Source organism: Macaca fascicularis, chromosome 1 (genome assembly GCF_037993035.2).
Source record: "Macaca fascicularis isolate 582-1 chromosome 1, T2T-MFA8v1.1".
In the NCBI taxonomy this organism is placed as follows: domain Eukaryota; kingdom Metazoa; phylum Chordata; class Mammalia; order Primates; family Cercopithecidae; genus Macaca; species Macaca fascicularis.
Genome location: NC_088375.1, coordinates 36,828,207 through 36,843,559, shown reverse-complemented (window position 1 = coordinate 36,843,559; position 15,353 = coordinate 36,828,207). Strand labels below are relative to the sequence as shown.

Sequence of the window (15,353 nt, the reverse complement as noted above, 5' to 3'; positions counted from 1 at the left end):
AGGAAGGAAGGAAAGAAGGCAGGGAGGAAGGAAGGAAGAAAAGAAGGAAAGAAGGGAAGGGAATGGGATGGGGGGAGGGGAGGAAGAAAGAATGTACAAAAGAAATTACATACTTGATTTCTCCTTAGCTGAATTTAGTACCCGAGGCACATTCTCTCTGACAAATGAGTGGGCCTTCATTACAAAACGAATCTACAAAAGCAGGAGGAAAAAGATGTCTGTTCAAAGAAAGTCTCCTGCAAGTGTCCTTTCCATTAGTCAAACACATTACAGATAGCCAATAAAGTCAGAAAATCCTGATGAGTGTAGAAACAAATCAAAATAAAACCTTTATTTAGATAGAAATAGTTACATGACAAAACAATGAATCTGACATTTCAAAAGTGAAGTTTTTAATTACGAAAATATTTTATAATTTAAATGACTTTTACAAAAAGTATTCAGGAACAAAATCTTGATGCATCAAAAATAGTTCAATGTGGCCAAGCCCAGTGGCTCACACCTGTAAACCCAGCACTTTGGGAGGCCACAGCAGGCAGATCATGAGGTCAGGAGTTTGAGACCAGCCTAGCCAATATGGTGAAACCCTGTCTCTACTAAAAATACAAAAATTAGCCAGGTGTGGTGGCAGGCGCCTGTAGTCCCAGCCACTTGGGAGGCTGAGGCTGAAAAATCGCTTGAACCTGGGAGGCGGGGGTTGCAGTGAGCCGAGATCGTGCCACTGCACTCCAGCCTGGGTGACAGAGCGAGATTCTGTCCCAAAAAAAAAAAAAAAAAAAGTTCAACGTAATTTATTTTATTTATCAAAATTCAGAGAACATGGAAGCTAGAATGAAACTTAAGAGGTGAGAAGATTCTAGTTTAACAATTTTATAGATAATGGCAAAAGGAACAATACATGAAAATTTATCCAAGCTGATACAGCTAAAAATAATAGTATCAGTATGTCATCATCATTATTATTATTTTAGCTGAGAACAGCATCGCCCTGGGTAACACTTAAAGCCTTACCTGCTCGAATATAATGATGAACCGGGAGGCTGGTGGCAGTGTATATGCTAACACAACGTATGTTGGTCCAAAACCTAGAATTCCAATCTGGAAGACCATGAAAAGAAAGCCATGGAAGAGAGAATTGATCAGCGGATGAGAACTCTTGCTATAGCCAGTGGCCCAACGTTGAAACAGAAAATAGGGAACTGAAAATGTAGACAGGAACATGATCCACCAGGTCCAAACAACAGTAGGAAATTTGCCAAAAGCATAGGACAGGAGGCTGAACTCAAGCACCAGCCTGGGGAGAAAAGGTACAGAAAAAGAACATAGAGGTGAATTTTTAATATACACTGAGTTCACAGAATTTAAAACTTTCAAACACCAAACTTTCAACCTTATGAAACACCACAACATTAATACGCTGAAGTCATGGATGTAATAGTTCTGCTAGTTAGAGATCTGCTTCTAACCATCTGCTTTACAATATATATATCAACAATATATGTTCTTTAGAAACAAGTTTTCTAAAAGTCCTAAGATAAATACAGTCTTCAAACTTAAGATATCTAAGATAATTGGACTTTGAACTTCTGAAATATTAGATTCTCACATTAATTTTTAAACTCTAAAATATCCTATGGAAAATATTCAAAGAGCAATCATTCTTATATACAAAAGATGATTTTTCAGAAGAAATATGTACAATTTAAAAAAACACAAATTTTAAGCTACAATTTGAGTTTTGAAATTTTATTTTGAGATCGGGTCTCCTTTGTCACCCAGGCTGGAGTGCAGTGGCACAAACACAGTTCCACTGCAGCCTCAACCTCCCTGGCTCAAGTGATCCTCCCATCTCATCCTCCTGAGTAGCTGGAACTACCAATGTGTGCCACCATGCCTGGCTAATTTTTAAATTTTTTGCAGAGATGTTGCCCAGGCTGGTCTCGAACTCCTGAGCTCAAGTGATCCTCCTGCCTTGGCCTCCCAAAGTGCTGAGATTACAGGCATGAGCAATCATGCCTGGCCTACAATTTGACTTTCACATTAAAAAGAAATATCAAATTTTTCAACCTTCAATTTCAATAAGCTACTTGTTTTAAGTAACCACCTTAAACAAAGACAATCAAAAAGTTAATCAATCATATACAGTTATCCCTCCCTATATATAGGGGACTGGTTCCAGGACAGTGTGCAGACACCAAAATCTATGCAAATTCAAGTCCCACAGTTGGCCCCGTGGAACCCACAGATATGAAAAATCTGCCATTTTTATATGTGTGTTTCACATCCTGGAATACTCTAGATCCCAATCTGCCTTTGCTTGCAGATGTAGAACCCATGGATACAGAGTGCTAAACATATTGATTGAAAAAATTCCAGCCAGATGTGGCGGCTCACGCCTGTAATCCCAGCACTTTGGGAGGCTGAGGCGGGCGATCACCTGAGGTAGGGAGTTCGGGACTAGCCTGACCGACATGGAGAAACCCCGTCTCTACTAAAAAAAAAATAAACAGAAAATGCGCCAGGCGTGGTGGTGCATGACTGTAATCCCAGCTACTCGGGAGGCTGAGGCAGGAGAATCGCTTGAACCCAGGGGGCAGAGGTTGTGGTGAGCCGAGATGGCGCCATTGCACTCCAGCCTGGGCAACAAGAGTGAGACTCCATCTCAAAAATAAAAACAAAGAAAAGAAAAGAAAAAGCAAAACTGCCGCGTATAAGTGGACATGCACAGTTCAAACCCATGTTGTTCATAAGTCAACTGTGTACAAAGTTCTCCCATTTGGGAAAACTACCTAGAAACTACTGATTATGGTCTATTCAAATAAACCATTTTGAAAATAAAAGTAATGAAACTTCTAATTTCTCATCAGTTAAACTTTTCAGGGTAGAGGAATATCACCCTCAAATCTGCTGCTTTAGGATTTCCTGAAGCAATTTAATCAATTTACCAAAATTTAGTGAAAACCCCTAACTTCTCATGCATCAACTAGCCAGCCATCTTTTTTGTTATCTTACCTTCCTTCATCAATGTAATCTACTACAAGTGTGCTCAGGATAAAGAGAATGAGGAGGGCAATAAACATGTGATATATTGTTCTGATGTGGTCCACTTCAAGCAGCTCACTGTAAATGTAGTTCAAACAAAACAAGTTAATAATCTATATTCAAATTTAAAACACCATATAGTAAAGTCTTTTCTTAAAGCAGTTAACTTAAAGCCATTGAGAAGGTGCTTAATCCACTCTCCAAAAACATCTCAAAAAAGAATGGTCTACATTCTTTAAAACCTACCAGAAATGGATGTTTTCTAAGTAAACAAAGGCCATTCACTAGAAACAGGAAACAAACTATTTCAAATGCTAAGAATTTTTTTAATCCTATGCATACATTCTACTCCCTAAATTTAATATATATTAAGTACTATCTGTTTCCAAAATGTTAAAATTGACATGAATTTCTATAATGTTGATCATGATGATGATGATGATAACCAACTACTACCCTACATGTCTATAAAACTCAACCATTTGGCCGGGCGCGGTGGCTCAAGCCTGTAATCCCAGCACTTTGGGAGGCCGAGACGGGCGGATCACGAGGTCAGGAGATCAAGACCATCCTGGCTAACACGGTGAAACCCCGTCTCTACTAAAAAATACAAAAAACTAGCCGGGCGAGGTGGCGGGCGCCTGTAGTCCCAGCTACTCGGGAGGCTGAGGCAGGAGAATGGCGTAAACCCGGGAGGCAGAGCTTGCAGTGAGCCGAGATCCGGCCACTGCACTCCAGCCTGGGCGACAGAGCGAGACTCCGTCTCAAAAAAAAAAAAAAAAAAAAAAAAAAAAAAAAAAAACCTCAACCATTTACAAAGATTTTACCTTCTCCTCATTGACTTTTGTATTTAAGACTGGTCTAATTTTCTTTTAGAATGTAACAATAATGTAGATGACTTTTCCTAAATAAATCTTTTATATCTGACTAAAACAGGTTTTTTAACTTGTTTTTGGAATGATAATGCTAACCTTCTAAATGCTTTTAGTAATCTAATATACTACTACTCAATCTCTGGACTAAGAATCTTCATAGTCTAAAAAAAACTCATCTGAGTCACAGAAAGCATGTTCTATTTCCTTGGTTAAAATTTTTTTTTTTTAGTTAATGTTAATTTTGTTTATTTTTCATGTATAAATTCTATCACTAAAATCCTAATTATAATGTTTAAAATAAATTTTCTTTTCCCTTTTATGTGAAAAACCTGCGTTTTCCCCCAGATGTAAATTTTAAAAGATTAATTCCTTCAAACTACAGTGTGACAGAACACTGAACACTATACATTACATGCTTAGAAAACACTAAACAGCACATTACATGCTTAGAAAACAGGCCTTCTTATCTAGGGGAAGTAGTAAACATCAATTTGACTCACAGAAAGTAACTTTTGAGAAGCATAAGATGTCTTTTTAAAGAAAAGTACACTTCTTTTTTTATTGAGACAGTCTTGCTCTGTCACCCAGGCTGGAGTTGCTGGGTGTTGCACCTGTCGCTCAGTCTGGAGTGCAGTGGCACAATCTCGGCCCACTGCAATCTCCATCTTCCTGGGCTCAAGCGATCCTCCTGTCTCAGACTCCTGAGTAGCTGGGATTACAGGTATGCACCACCAAGCCTGGCTAATTTTCTGTATTTTTTGTAGAGAGAGTCTTGCCATGCTGCCCAAACTGGTCTTTGGCAAACTCCCGGACTCAAGCAATCTGCCTGCCTCAGCCTCCCAAAATGCTAGGATTATAGGTGTGAGTCACAGTGCCAAGCCCAGATAACCATTCGTATCCCTAACTCCTCTTTCGAAACTAGACACAGAACCAGAAGATCAGAAAGGAGCAAGAGAGAACATACAACAAAAAACCCACTAATGATTTATACAGATACAGAACAAACTCATTACATATCCATATACTAAGCAATGATTCTGTAAGAATAGCTTTTTTAAAAAATTCAAACATTTAATTAAAAACAACTAAAAATACTCACTCTAAGAGAGATCGCCTTGCAATAAAAATCTTTCCTTGTTCTGGAGGTGCTCTCAAATCCCTGAGAAGAGGGAAAATTAAAACAAGATATAAGTACTTCAAGTATTATAAGAAATCTAATCCCACAGACAAGAGAATATACCAATAACACCATCTAACATTAATTGACCAATGACCTTTTCACTACTAGGATTACAGGTGCCTGCCACCATGCCCGGCTAAAACAGATCCAAATTTTGTGTTACAGTTTTTATGTATGTTATTTCATTTACTCCCTCTGAACCATGCTGTGAGGTAGGTACATACACAACTCTTAAGAACGGAAAGTTCGCCACCCCCAGCCCCTATGGACTTTGGCAATCACTTTTCCTTCTTGTAGAGAATGGAAAGGTCGCCACAGCCAGCCCCCGTGGACTTTGGCAATCACTTTTCCTTCTTGTAGAGATCCCCTGAGGTCACAGACAGGCCTCCAAGCACCCTCTACTCCAGGTCATATATACTGTTATTGATCTGTCCTCTGAAACTGCACTGATGTTTACCATACCCTTCCTGATATTAAAGTACTTCCAGCAACTCCCAGCAGCCTTCTGACCTTAAAGGTTGTTGCAGTTACTAAAAACTCCCATTTTAACATCTTGCTCATCTTCTTTAGGGCTTTTGGTACTACCACCAGCACTTAACTATAATTGGTCAAAACTATTCTCCAGAACATGAGTCTATGCCTCCGAACAGGGGCATAACACTGAGAAGAGCATGGAATGGCAAGTTAACACATATTAGCCTTTGATAGCCTTCACTTGATTATTCTGGATGAACCATCAATTAGAAAAGCATATACTAATGCCACTGTACTTTATCACAAGTACTGTATACAGTGCAATAGAGAGGCACACAGTGATATGGTTTTTTTTCTTTTTTTTTGAGTCAGTCTCACTCTGTCGCCCAGGCTGAAGTGCACTGGTATGATCTCAGCTCACTGCAACCTCCTTCCCACAGGTTGGAGTGATTCTCCTGCCTCAGCCTCCCGAGTAGCTGGGATTATAGGCACTTGCCATGGCACCCAGCTAATTTTTGTATTTTTAGTAGAGACACGGTTTCATTATCTTGGCCAGGCTGATCTTGAACTCCCGACCTCGTGGTCCACCTGCCTTGGCCTCCCAAAGTGCTGGGATTACAGGCATGAGCCACCGTGCCCAGTCATGATATGATTAAGAGCAAGGACTCTAGAGCCAGACTCTAGGTTCAAATCCCTGCTCTGTAATTTTGGACATTTAATTAAGTACTCTGTGCTTTAGTTTCCTAATCTGTAACATGTGGATAGTTACAGTTATCTGTCTCATAGGACCACTGTTTGGTTTAAATAAATTCATGATGTAGAACACTCAGCAAGCGTTGGCTATCTTGTTTTATTAGTCAGTCTGGGTTTTTTTTGTTTGTTTTTTTTTTTTTTTTTTTTTTTTTTCGGAGACAGGGTCTCTCTCGCCGAGGCTGGAGTGCAGTGGCGCGATCTTGGCTCACTACAACCTCTGCCTCCCAGGTTCAAGCGATTCTCATGCCTCAGTCTCCTGAGTAGCTAGGACGACAGGCGTGCATCACCACGTCCAGTAATTGTTGTATTTTTTGGTAGAGACAGGGTTTCACCATGTTGGCCAGCCTGGTCTCAAACTACTGACCTCAAGTGATCCACCCACCTTGCCCTCCCAAAGTGCTGAGATTACGGGTGTGAGCCACTACGTCTGACCTTATTAGTCAGTGTGTGGTTTTTTTTTTTTTTTTTTGGAGACAGACTCTCTGGAGTGCAGTGGCACAATCTCTGCTCACTGCAACCTCCGCCACCTGGGTTCAAGTGATCCTCATGCCTCAGCCTCCCGAGTAGCAGCAATTACAGGCACCCGTCACCACGCCTGGCTAATTTTTGTATTTTTAGTAGAGACAAATGGTTAAATAACCATGTTGGCCAGGCCAATCTTGAACTCCTGACCTCAGGCGATTCACCTGCCTCGGCCTTCCAAAGTGCTGGGGTTACAGGCGTGAGCCACTGTGCCAGGCATCAGTCTTAAAAGAGGTATGCATGTATGTTATAATTTATACGTAAAGACAAAACTCCACTCTCCTTCAAACGGTTAAACAACTTTCCCAATGTAACACACAGCCAATAAAAAGTGGCACCAGGGTGTGAACTCAAGCATATTTGCTGTAGTCCATTTTGACCACTAAACTATACTGAGTAACTGTTTGCATTAAAAGAAAATAACACACACTTACTTCGCTCTATGGTTGTTTTTCTCTCCTTCAAGAATAGAAAAGGTTGTGAGAGCACACCCACCATTATCTAATGATGCTGATTTTTCAATGAGATTGGTCACAAAATCATCAAAGTGACTGCCAACTTCCTTCATAAAAAATGGCTTCAATTCCTAGAATTTTAAAACAAAGAAACACATGGGGAACTAATACATGCTTGTGAGTCATTAGCATTTCTCTAAAGGGCTCCCTTAAACAGAGCTGGATCAAAAGAAAGGCACAGTGAGTTCACAAGAGTAAAAGCAAAAAATCAGTTCCTGTATCTGACTTGAAGTTTCAGAAACAGCTACCTAAAAAGCAACATAATGATGTATACTCTTTTAAAATGTATACCCCTTGTAAGCATAAAACAAAATACCTCAGCCTCCCAAGTAGCTATGATCACAGGTGTGCACCACCACTCCCGGCAAATATTTTATTTTTTGTAGAGATAGGGTCTCCATATGTTGCCCAGGCTGAACTCTAGGGCTCAAGCAATCCTCCCACCTCAGCTTCCCAAAATGTTAGAATTACAGGCAGGTGCCACTGTGCCTTATCCCCACGTTATAATTACCATGATTCTAAGTTCTTTTTTTTTTCCTTTTTTCTTTTTTTTTTTTTTGAGATGGAGTTTTCCTCTTGTTGCCCAGGCTGGAGTGCAATGCCATGATCTTGGCTCACCGTAACCTCCGCCTCCTGGGTTCAAGCGATTCTCCTGCCTCAGCTTCCCGAGTGGCTGGGATTACAGGCATGCGCCACCACACCTGGCTAATTTTGTATTTTTAGTAGAGACGGGATTTCTCCATGTTGGTCAGGCTGGTCTCGAACTCCCGACCTCAGGTGATCCGCCTGCCTTGGCCTCCCAAAGTGCTGGGATTACAGGCATGAGCCACCGCGCCCAGACTGGTATTGTAAATTTCTTTCACAGTCTCCCTCATCTATGACCCCCAACCTCTGACACCTCAGATGGTAGAGAATAGTACTTATAAGGTAACTATTTTAATATGATTAATTCATGTATTTTCTTTTCTTGAAGTAACATTCACATGTGAGTAGTTTAGGTATCCATATGTGAGACAAAATAACAAACAAAAAAGCCGTATTTACTCATTTCTGCTTGCCAACACAATTTCACAAAGTTCTTGACTCTATGACGATACACAGCTTTCCAAATACTTTTAAGACAAAATAAAACACACACTCCTCCACATCTCTTGCCTAAGTCACTATATTCCTTAAAGATAATAACCCAAGCCTTGCCTTTTCCTATAAATAAAATGACAGTAATTATATTTCTATAATCTATAACCAAATATACTCTTACTCCAAACCTTAACATATTTCTACTCTAACTTCTAAACAAACGTAATTTTACATACGTGAAACCCCCACCACCTATACATAAACAGTAGACTAAAATACAGTGCCAGAACAGGCTAACAAAACCTCCTATAAGACTACTCCCAGGCAGTAGGCTCTGTCTGCAGTTCTCAATAAGACTTCTAAATATAATACCTTTAATTCTTAAAAAGCTTTTCTTTAGTTGACAATCACGGCGACTATGAAGGGGCTCAAGAATAGACTGCCCAGGGTCGTCTGGAGCATTACAGGGAACTGGAGCCTTGGTATAGCACAGGCCCTTTGAACCCCTCTGGCTCCGCCATGGTTGCAGACGACAGGGTGAGCTTCTGACCTCCTACTTGGTTGACAGTCCTGAATATTATTCAGCTAGCTGCTTTCACCACTTGACACAAAAGTGAGTTCTTCCTTGAAACTTTTTTTTTTTTGGAGATAGTTTCACTCTTGCTGCCCAGGCTGGAGAGCAACAGCACCATCTTAGCTCACCGCAACCTCCGTCTCCCAGGTTTAAGCAATTCTCCTGTCTCAGCCTCCTAAGTAGCTAGGATTATAGGTATGCACCACCACATGCAGCCAATTTTGTACTTTTAGTAGAGACGGGGTTTCTCCATGGTGGTCAGGCTGGTCTCGAACCTTAGGTGATTCACCCGCCTCAGCCTCTGAAAGTGCTGGGATTACAGGCGTGAGCCACCGCACCCAGCCTGAAACTTTTATCTTTTTAAATAGAGATGTGGTCTCACCATGTTGGCCAGGCTGGTCTCAAACTCCTGGCCTCAAGTAAGCCACTGTGCCCAGCCAAGACTCTGTGTGTGTGTGTGTGTGTGTGTGTGGTGTGTGTGTGTGTGTGTGTGTGTGTGTAGTAAGCCACTGTGCCCAGCCAAGACTCTGTGTGTGTGTGTGTGTGTGTGTGTGTGTGTAGTAAGCCACTGTGCCCAGCCAAGACTCTGTGTGTGTGTGTGTGTGTGTGTGTGTAGTAAGCCACTGTGCCCAGCCAAGACTCTGTGTGTGTGTGTGTGTGTGTGTGTAGTGAGCCACTGTGCCCAGCGAAGACTCTGTGTGTGTGTGTGTGTGTGTGTAGTAAGCCACTGTGCCCAGCCAAGACTCTGTGTGTGTGTGTGTGTGTGTGTAGTGAGCCACTGTGCCCAGCGAAGACTCTGTGTGTGTGTGTGTGTGTGTGTGTGTGTGTGTGTGTGTGTAGTAAGCCACTGTGCCCAGCCAAGACTGTGTGTGTGTGTGTGTGTGTGTGTGTGTGTGTGTGTGTGTGTTTTGAAAAGGGGAATATCCTAGTTAAAAGATACTACAAAGAAAAAGATATGTGAGGCTGTCTGACTGGCTAGGTGGTACAGGTGTTTTCCCTTTCAATTTGATTCTATAAACAAAGCTTGGCAGGATAGAAACTATTACACGGTCTGGAACTGAAAACACACAGGATAGCACCTGACACAGTTACCACTCTCCAGGTATTCATTGTTCCAACATCTCCCTCTTGGTCTGAGCTAACCTATGAGGAACAATAAAACAATGTACAAGGAAAATTGTAATTTAAGCAAATCCTATCATTCAGTGCTTTTATTGTTTTTTTTTTTTTTTTTTTGAGACGGAGTCTTGTTCTGTCGCCCAGGCTGGAGTGCAGTGGCCGGAGCTCAGCTCACTGCAAGCTCCGCCTCCCGGGTTCACGCCATTCTCCTGCCTCAGCCTCCCGAGTAGCTGGGACTACAGGCGTCCGCCACCTCGCCCGGTTAGCTTTTTGTATTTTTTTTTAGTAGAGACGGGGTTTCACCGTGTTAGCCAGGATGGTCTCGATCTCCTGACCTCGTGATCCACCCGTCTCGGCCTCCCAAAGTGCTGAGATTACAGGCTTGAGCCACCGCGCCCGGCCTAGTGCTTTTATTGTTAACAGGTAACTAAACCTACCACATTCCTTTACATGGCATTATAATTACATGCCTAATGTTCATTTCCTAATGCCCTTCTCCTCTTTCTCTGAGGAATTAAAGTTGATAGAAGGTGCTGCCACCGGGGCACAAGGAAGAAAGAACTCTGCTCTGTGGATGCTTACGTTTCCTGAATCTCCTCCTTTCACAGATCCTAGCAGTGATGACAATAACGAGTGACTGCTTATTATTGTTACTCCCTTTGTAAGAGGGAATATTAAGAAATACAGTATAAGAAACAGTCCACTTCTGCCTTCTATCACATGAAACTTGTTAATTAGAACTCAGTATGTGATCACTAATAAATCTGAATAATGTCTGGTATCAGTAACTTGAAAATAATGTTGAGGTTAATGTTGAGGCTTTCTAATTTGCTTATCTTTTCAATCTCATATCTACTGATATTAATTTCATGCAGCCAGTGGACTCTGACAGCCCTCGCACCATGACAGATGGATGGAGAGAAGGAAGGAAGGGAGAAGGGGAAGAGGGGAGGAGGCAGTTAACTAGAAACTAGAAAAGGTGCTTATCCAGTAAACTATATTTTAGAGCTTAAGGAAACCTTTTGTATTAAATAAGCAGCTGAATTAGATAACCTTTAAGATCCCAAGAATAAGGATCAACCATGATACAAAGACCCTATGGTTGGAACACATAGTTAAAGAAACAAATGATAATGATCAGAGATAAGGCTGGGAAAGCAAGTAGGGACTAGATCATGGACCTTTAAGCCATTTTAAGAATTTATTTTATCCTAAAGACATCTGGAAGCCAATGACATTTTAAGTACAAGATTTATAAACATGTTCAGATTTGCATTTTAGAAAGATAACTCTTCTACCTAAAAAGGCTTCCAGGCAAAGATTACTTTGGACTGAGTACTGAAATGAAAAAAGGTCAGGGTCATTTATGGGTAAATAACTCTTTCAAAGGTACAGAGACATAAAACAATCTTAAAGTATGCTGAAAGAAAAAAACAAAGTAAACCAATCAGTAAATAATATTTTCAGTGTCTAAAAAAAAAAATGTAGGTCCCTTGATCACAATTTCTTCAAAAATGGTTTTAAAGAACATTATAGTCTAACTCCACAAGGTCATATTATAGATAGTCTAAAAATTATTTCTCTGATTTGCTGCCTGTCTTTGCACAGAGAATCTTTTAATCTTGGTGGCATGGTACCAGAAACCTGACCTTTCTGAGCAAAACAAGTAACACAATGGGACAGGTAATACAGTGCTTAGGACTTATACTAAATTGACTCCTCAAAAAGGTCTCCTGATAATTCACTCTAAAGTTCTTTCTATTCTCCTCTCTTACTGAATCTCATTCTTTTCCTTCATTGCACTTACTTCGAAATTCTATATATTACTGCTTTTTGGCATCTCACTGTCTGCCCCCCACCCAACTGATTTTAAACACCATATCTTTTTGTTAACTGATAACTAATTTTGTATTTTTAGTAGAGACAGGGTTTTACAATGTTTCCAAGGCTGGTCTCGAACTCCTGGCCTCAAACGATCTGCCTGCCTTGGCCTCCCAAAGCGCTGGGTTTATAGGCGTGAGCCACTGTGCCTGGCCAAAGAACATTTTTAAGGTATCTAATTAAGTCACTGTTCTCCTTGCTCATGCATTTTATATATAGTGTTCTCAGTATGAGAACAGAAAATACAATTTCTTTAAAATCCCAGCACTTAATGTAGTACCTGATAGACAAAGAAACCAAATAGGCATTCATTAAATCGAACTGCTAAACATTCAAGGGCAACAGGACAGGTACCTGTCTACCTTTTGTAAGTGATGAAATCATAAAGCACAATAAACTGACTTTCCCAAAATTCTTCAAAATAGACTAGAGATTCTTACACTTGTGCATTTAAATAAAATGAGGAAAGGCAGAAAGGAAAATATCAGAAAAATGTATGGCCACACTTGCATAGCAAAAAGGTGAAATTTGGCCAGTAGATTGGGGCAGCAAAGAAAAATAGACAGCCATAGTAGAAACTGTTATCTGTCAACCCTATCAGTGCCTACCCCTTTCTTAGTACCAGAATCCCTGATTTCTATGACTGCTTAGAATAAATAAACTTCCCAGTCTCTCTTTGCACCTAGGTAGCCAATAAGATACAGGTGGAAAAAGTTTGTCAAAGTCCACAGAAAATTTCCTTAACAGACAGCAGATACCTGTTCCTTACCTTCACTCCTTTCCTTCCGTCAATTTTGCCACTTGGAACTCAGATGAAACGACTAGAGCCATTTGGACAACGAGGAGGACCACAGCCTATGAATGTGAAACTGCCTTTGCAAAGACTATGACAGTGAGAGACGTCTAGCATGTCTGACTCCATCATGCTTCTAGCCTCACAGGCTGGCCATCCTCGCTCATTCCTGAGCAGAGGCCAATCTAACTCTGGGATAAATTCATAGTTCAACTTTGATGTAAGGAGGTAATAGTCCCTCGTTGGGAACTGAAACCACCTTTGTAACACTAAAGAAATGCCACAAGATTAGGATTATGGGAGGGACCTGAACATCTTCTGAGATGTTTTTCTGATCTTTGAATTCTGGCAACTGACCAGCTTACCCCCTAAACCCATGACCGGTCCTGTGACCCCCCCACCCAGAGGCTGACTCTGTGCGTAAGAACTGTTTTCCACACCCCTATGATTTCAACCCCAACTAATCAGCAGCATCCATTCCCTAGACTCCTGCCTGCCAACTTATCCATAAAAACCCAAGCCTCTGAGTTCTCAGAGGCTGGTGTCTATAATAAACTCCTGTCCTTCCATTTGGCTAGCTTTGCATTAAACTCCTTCTCTACTGCATTACCACTGTCTCAGTCCATTGGTTTTGTCTGTGCTGAGGGTAAGAAGAACCCATCAAGCAATTACAAATGGTGAGGTAGGGAACTAGAAGGAACCAAACTAGGGTCCTTGAGGACCATGAAGTCAGTACCAGCTATGGACCTCCTACCTCTGAATTGTAGACATGAGAAAAAGAAATTACTAATTTTGTATAAGCCCCTATTATTTTGTCCACTATTACAGCAAAACCCATTCTTAACTTATATAATAATCAAAGGATTTCTGAGCAGAAAATACTTAGACTTGTCTCTCCAGCAGTCGGCCAATAAATCAATAGATAAGCACCATCCAAAAACTTTTTTTTTTTTTCTTTTTGAGATGAAGTCATGGTCTGTTACCCAGGCTGGAGTGCAGTGGTATGATCTCAGCTCACTGCAACCTCCAACTCCTGGGTTCAAGTGATTCTCCTGCTTCCAGAGTACTTGGGACTATAGGCATGTACCACCAGACCTGGTTAATTTTTTTGTATTTATTTATTTTTTTTTGAGATGGAGTCTCGCTCTGTCACCCAGGCTGGAGAGCAGTGGCCAGATCTCAGCTCACTGCAAGCTCTGCCTCCCAGGTTTACGCCATTCTCCTGCCTCAGCCTCCCGAGTAGTTGGGACTACAGGCGTCCGCCACCTCACCTGGCTAATTTTTTGTATTTTTTAGTAGAGACGGGGTTTCACCGTGTTAGCCAGGATGGTCTCGATCTCCTGTCCTCCTGATCCGCCCGTCTCGGCCTCCCAAAGTGCTGGGATTACAGGCTTGAGCCACCGCGCCTGGCCATTTTTTTGTATTTTTAGTAAAGATGGGGTTTCACCATGTTGGTTGGGCTGGTCTCTAACTCATGTGATCCGCCAGCCTCAACCTCTCAAAGTGCTGGGATTACAGGTGTGAGCCACCATGCCTGACCCAAAAACTTTTTTAGAAGGTGTTACTTGAATGACTGAAAAAACATGGCGAGAAACTCTTATTTGCAGACATGACACCTGAGTCTTTTTATTTATTTATTTTTTTGAGACAGAGTTTCACCCTTGTCTCCCAGGCTGGAGTGCAATGCCATGATCTCGGCTCACTGCAACCTCTGCCTCCTGGGTTCAAGCGAGTCTCCTGCTTCAGCCTCCCCAGTACCTAGGATTATAGGCATGCGTCACCATACCCAGCTAATTTTTGTATCCTGACTCTTACTCATCACAGTTTGATCATTTAATTGCTGGACAATAGCATAAGGTACCGATGTGAAAAAACAATATTTGAAATGCTATATGAGAAGCAAACAGAATATGTTGCTACAATTTTTTTTTTTTTAAGACAAAGTCTGGCTCTATCACCCAGGCTGGAGTGCAGTGGCACCATCTTGGTTCATTGCAACCTCTACCTCCTGGGCTCAAATGATCTTCTCACCTCAGCCTCCTGAGTAGCAGGACTACAGGCACACACAACAATGCCCAGCTAATTTTTGTATTTTTTTATAGACACAGGGTTTTGCCATGTTGTCCAGGCTGGTCTCAAACTCATGAACTCAAGTGATCCACCTACCTTGGCCTCCCAAAGTGCTGGGATTATAGGTATGAGCCAATGTGCCCAGCCCAAAAATGTATTTTTAAGAAGTAGAAATAGAAAGTAATTTTTTTCATCCTTCTAATATTCACATGAGACCTAACATTCCCTCTATAAAGTTGTTAACAAAAGTTCAACAAACACCAATTAGTAAAGGCATTCCCTTTGCCCTTCCTAACATATTCATTTTTCTCTGAAAACTACTCTCAGAACCGAAGACAGGCATCTAATGTCCAGGCCAGGGCTATACTATATGACCTTGTCCTTCTGGCCAAAATTCAATTATCTCTCTTATAATAAATCTGATGTTCTGAGCTTTGAAAGAAAGTGAGTGGAAACTTTATTATATTGAAATATC

The 15,353-nt window shown here is 41.2% G+C and overlaps 1 protein-coding gene across 10 annotated transcripts in view; it reads right to left on the bottom strand.

Annotated features, from left to right (window-relative positions):
• The window catches only part of SOAT1 (sterol O-acyltransferase 1), a 61,224-nt gene that overhangs the window by 13,711 nt on the left and 32,160 nt on the right, over positions 1–15,353 (bottom strand). For all 10 annotated transcript variants that reach the window (XR_012428192.1, XR_012428182.1, XR_012428184.1 and 7 more), the window contains 5 exons: positions 7,281–7,432; positions 5,017–5,076; positions 3,013–3,120; positions 1,012–1,294; positions 114–192 (listed from right to left, as the gene is read on the bottom strand). Coding sequence is in view for 6 of the 10 variants with exons in the window: in XM_045393381.3 (XP_045249316.1) it covers positions 114–192; positions 1,012–1,294; positions 3,013–3,120; positions 5,017–5,076; positions 7,281–7,432 (682 nt within the window). In the remaining 4 variants the exon portion in view is untranslated. The remainder of the gene's footprint in view (positions 1–113; positions 193–1,011; positions 1,295–3,012; positions 3,121–5,016; positions 5,077–7,280; positions 7,433–15,353) is intronic.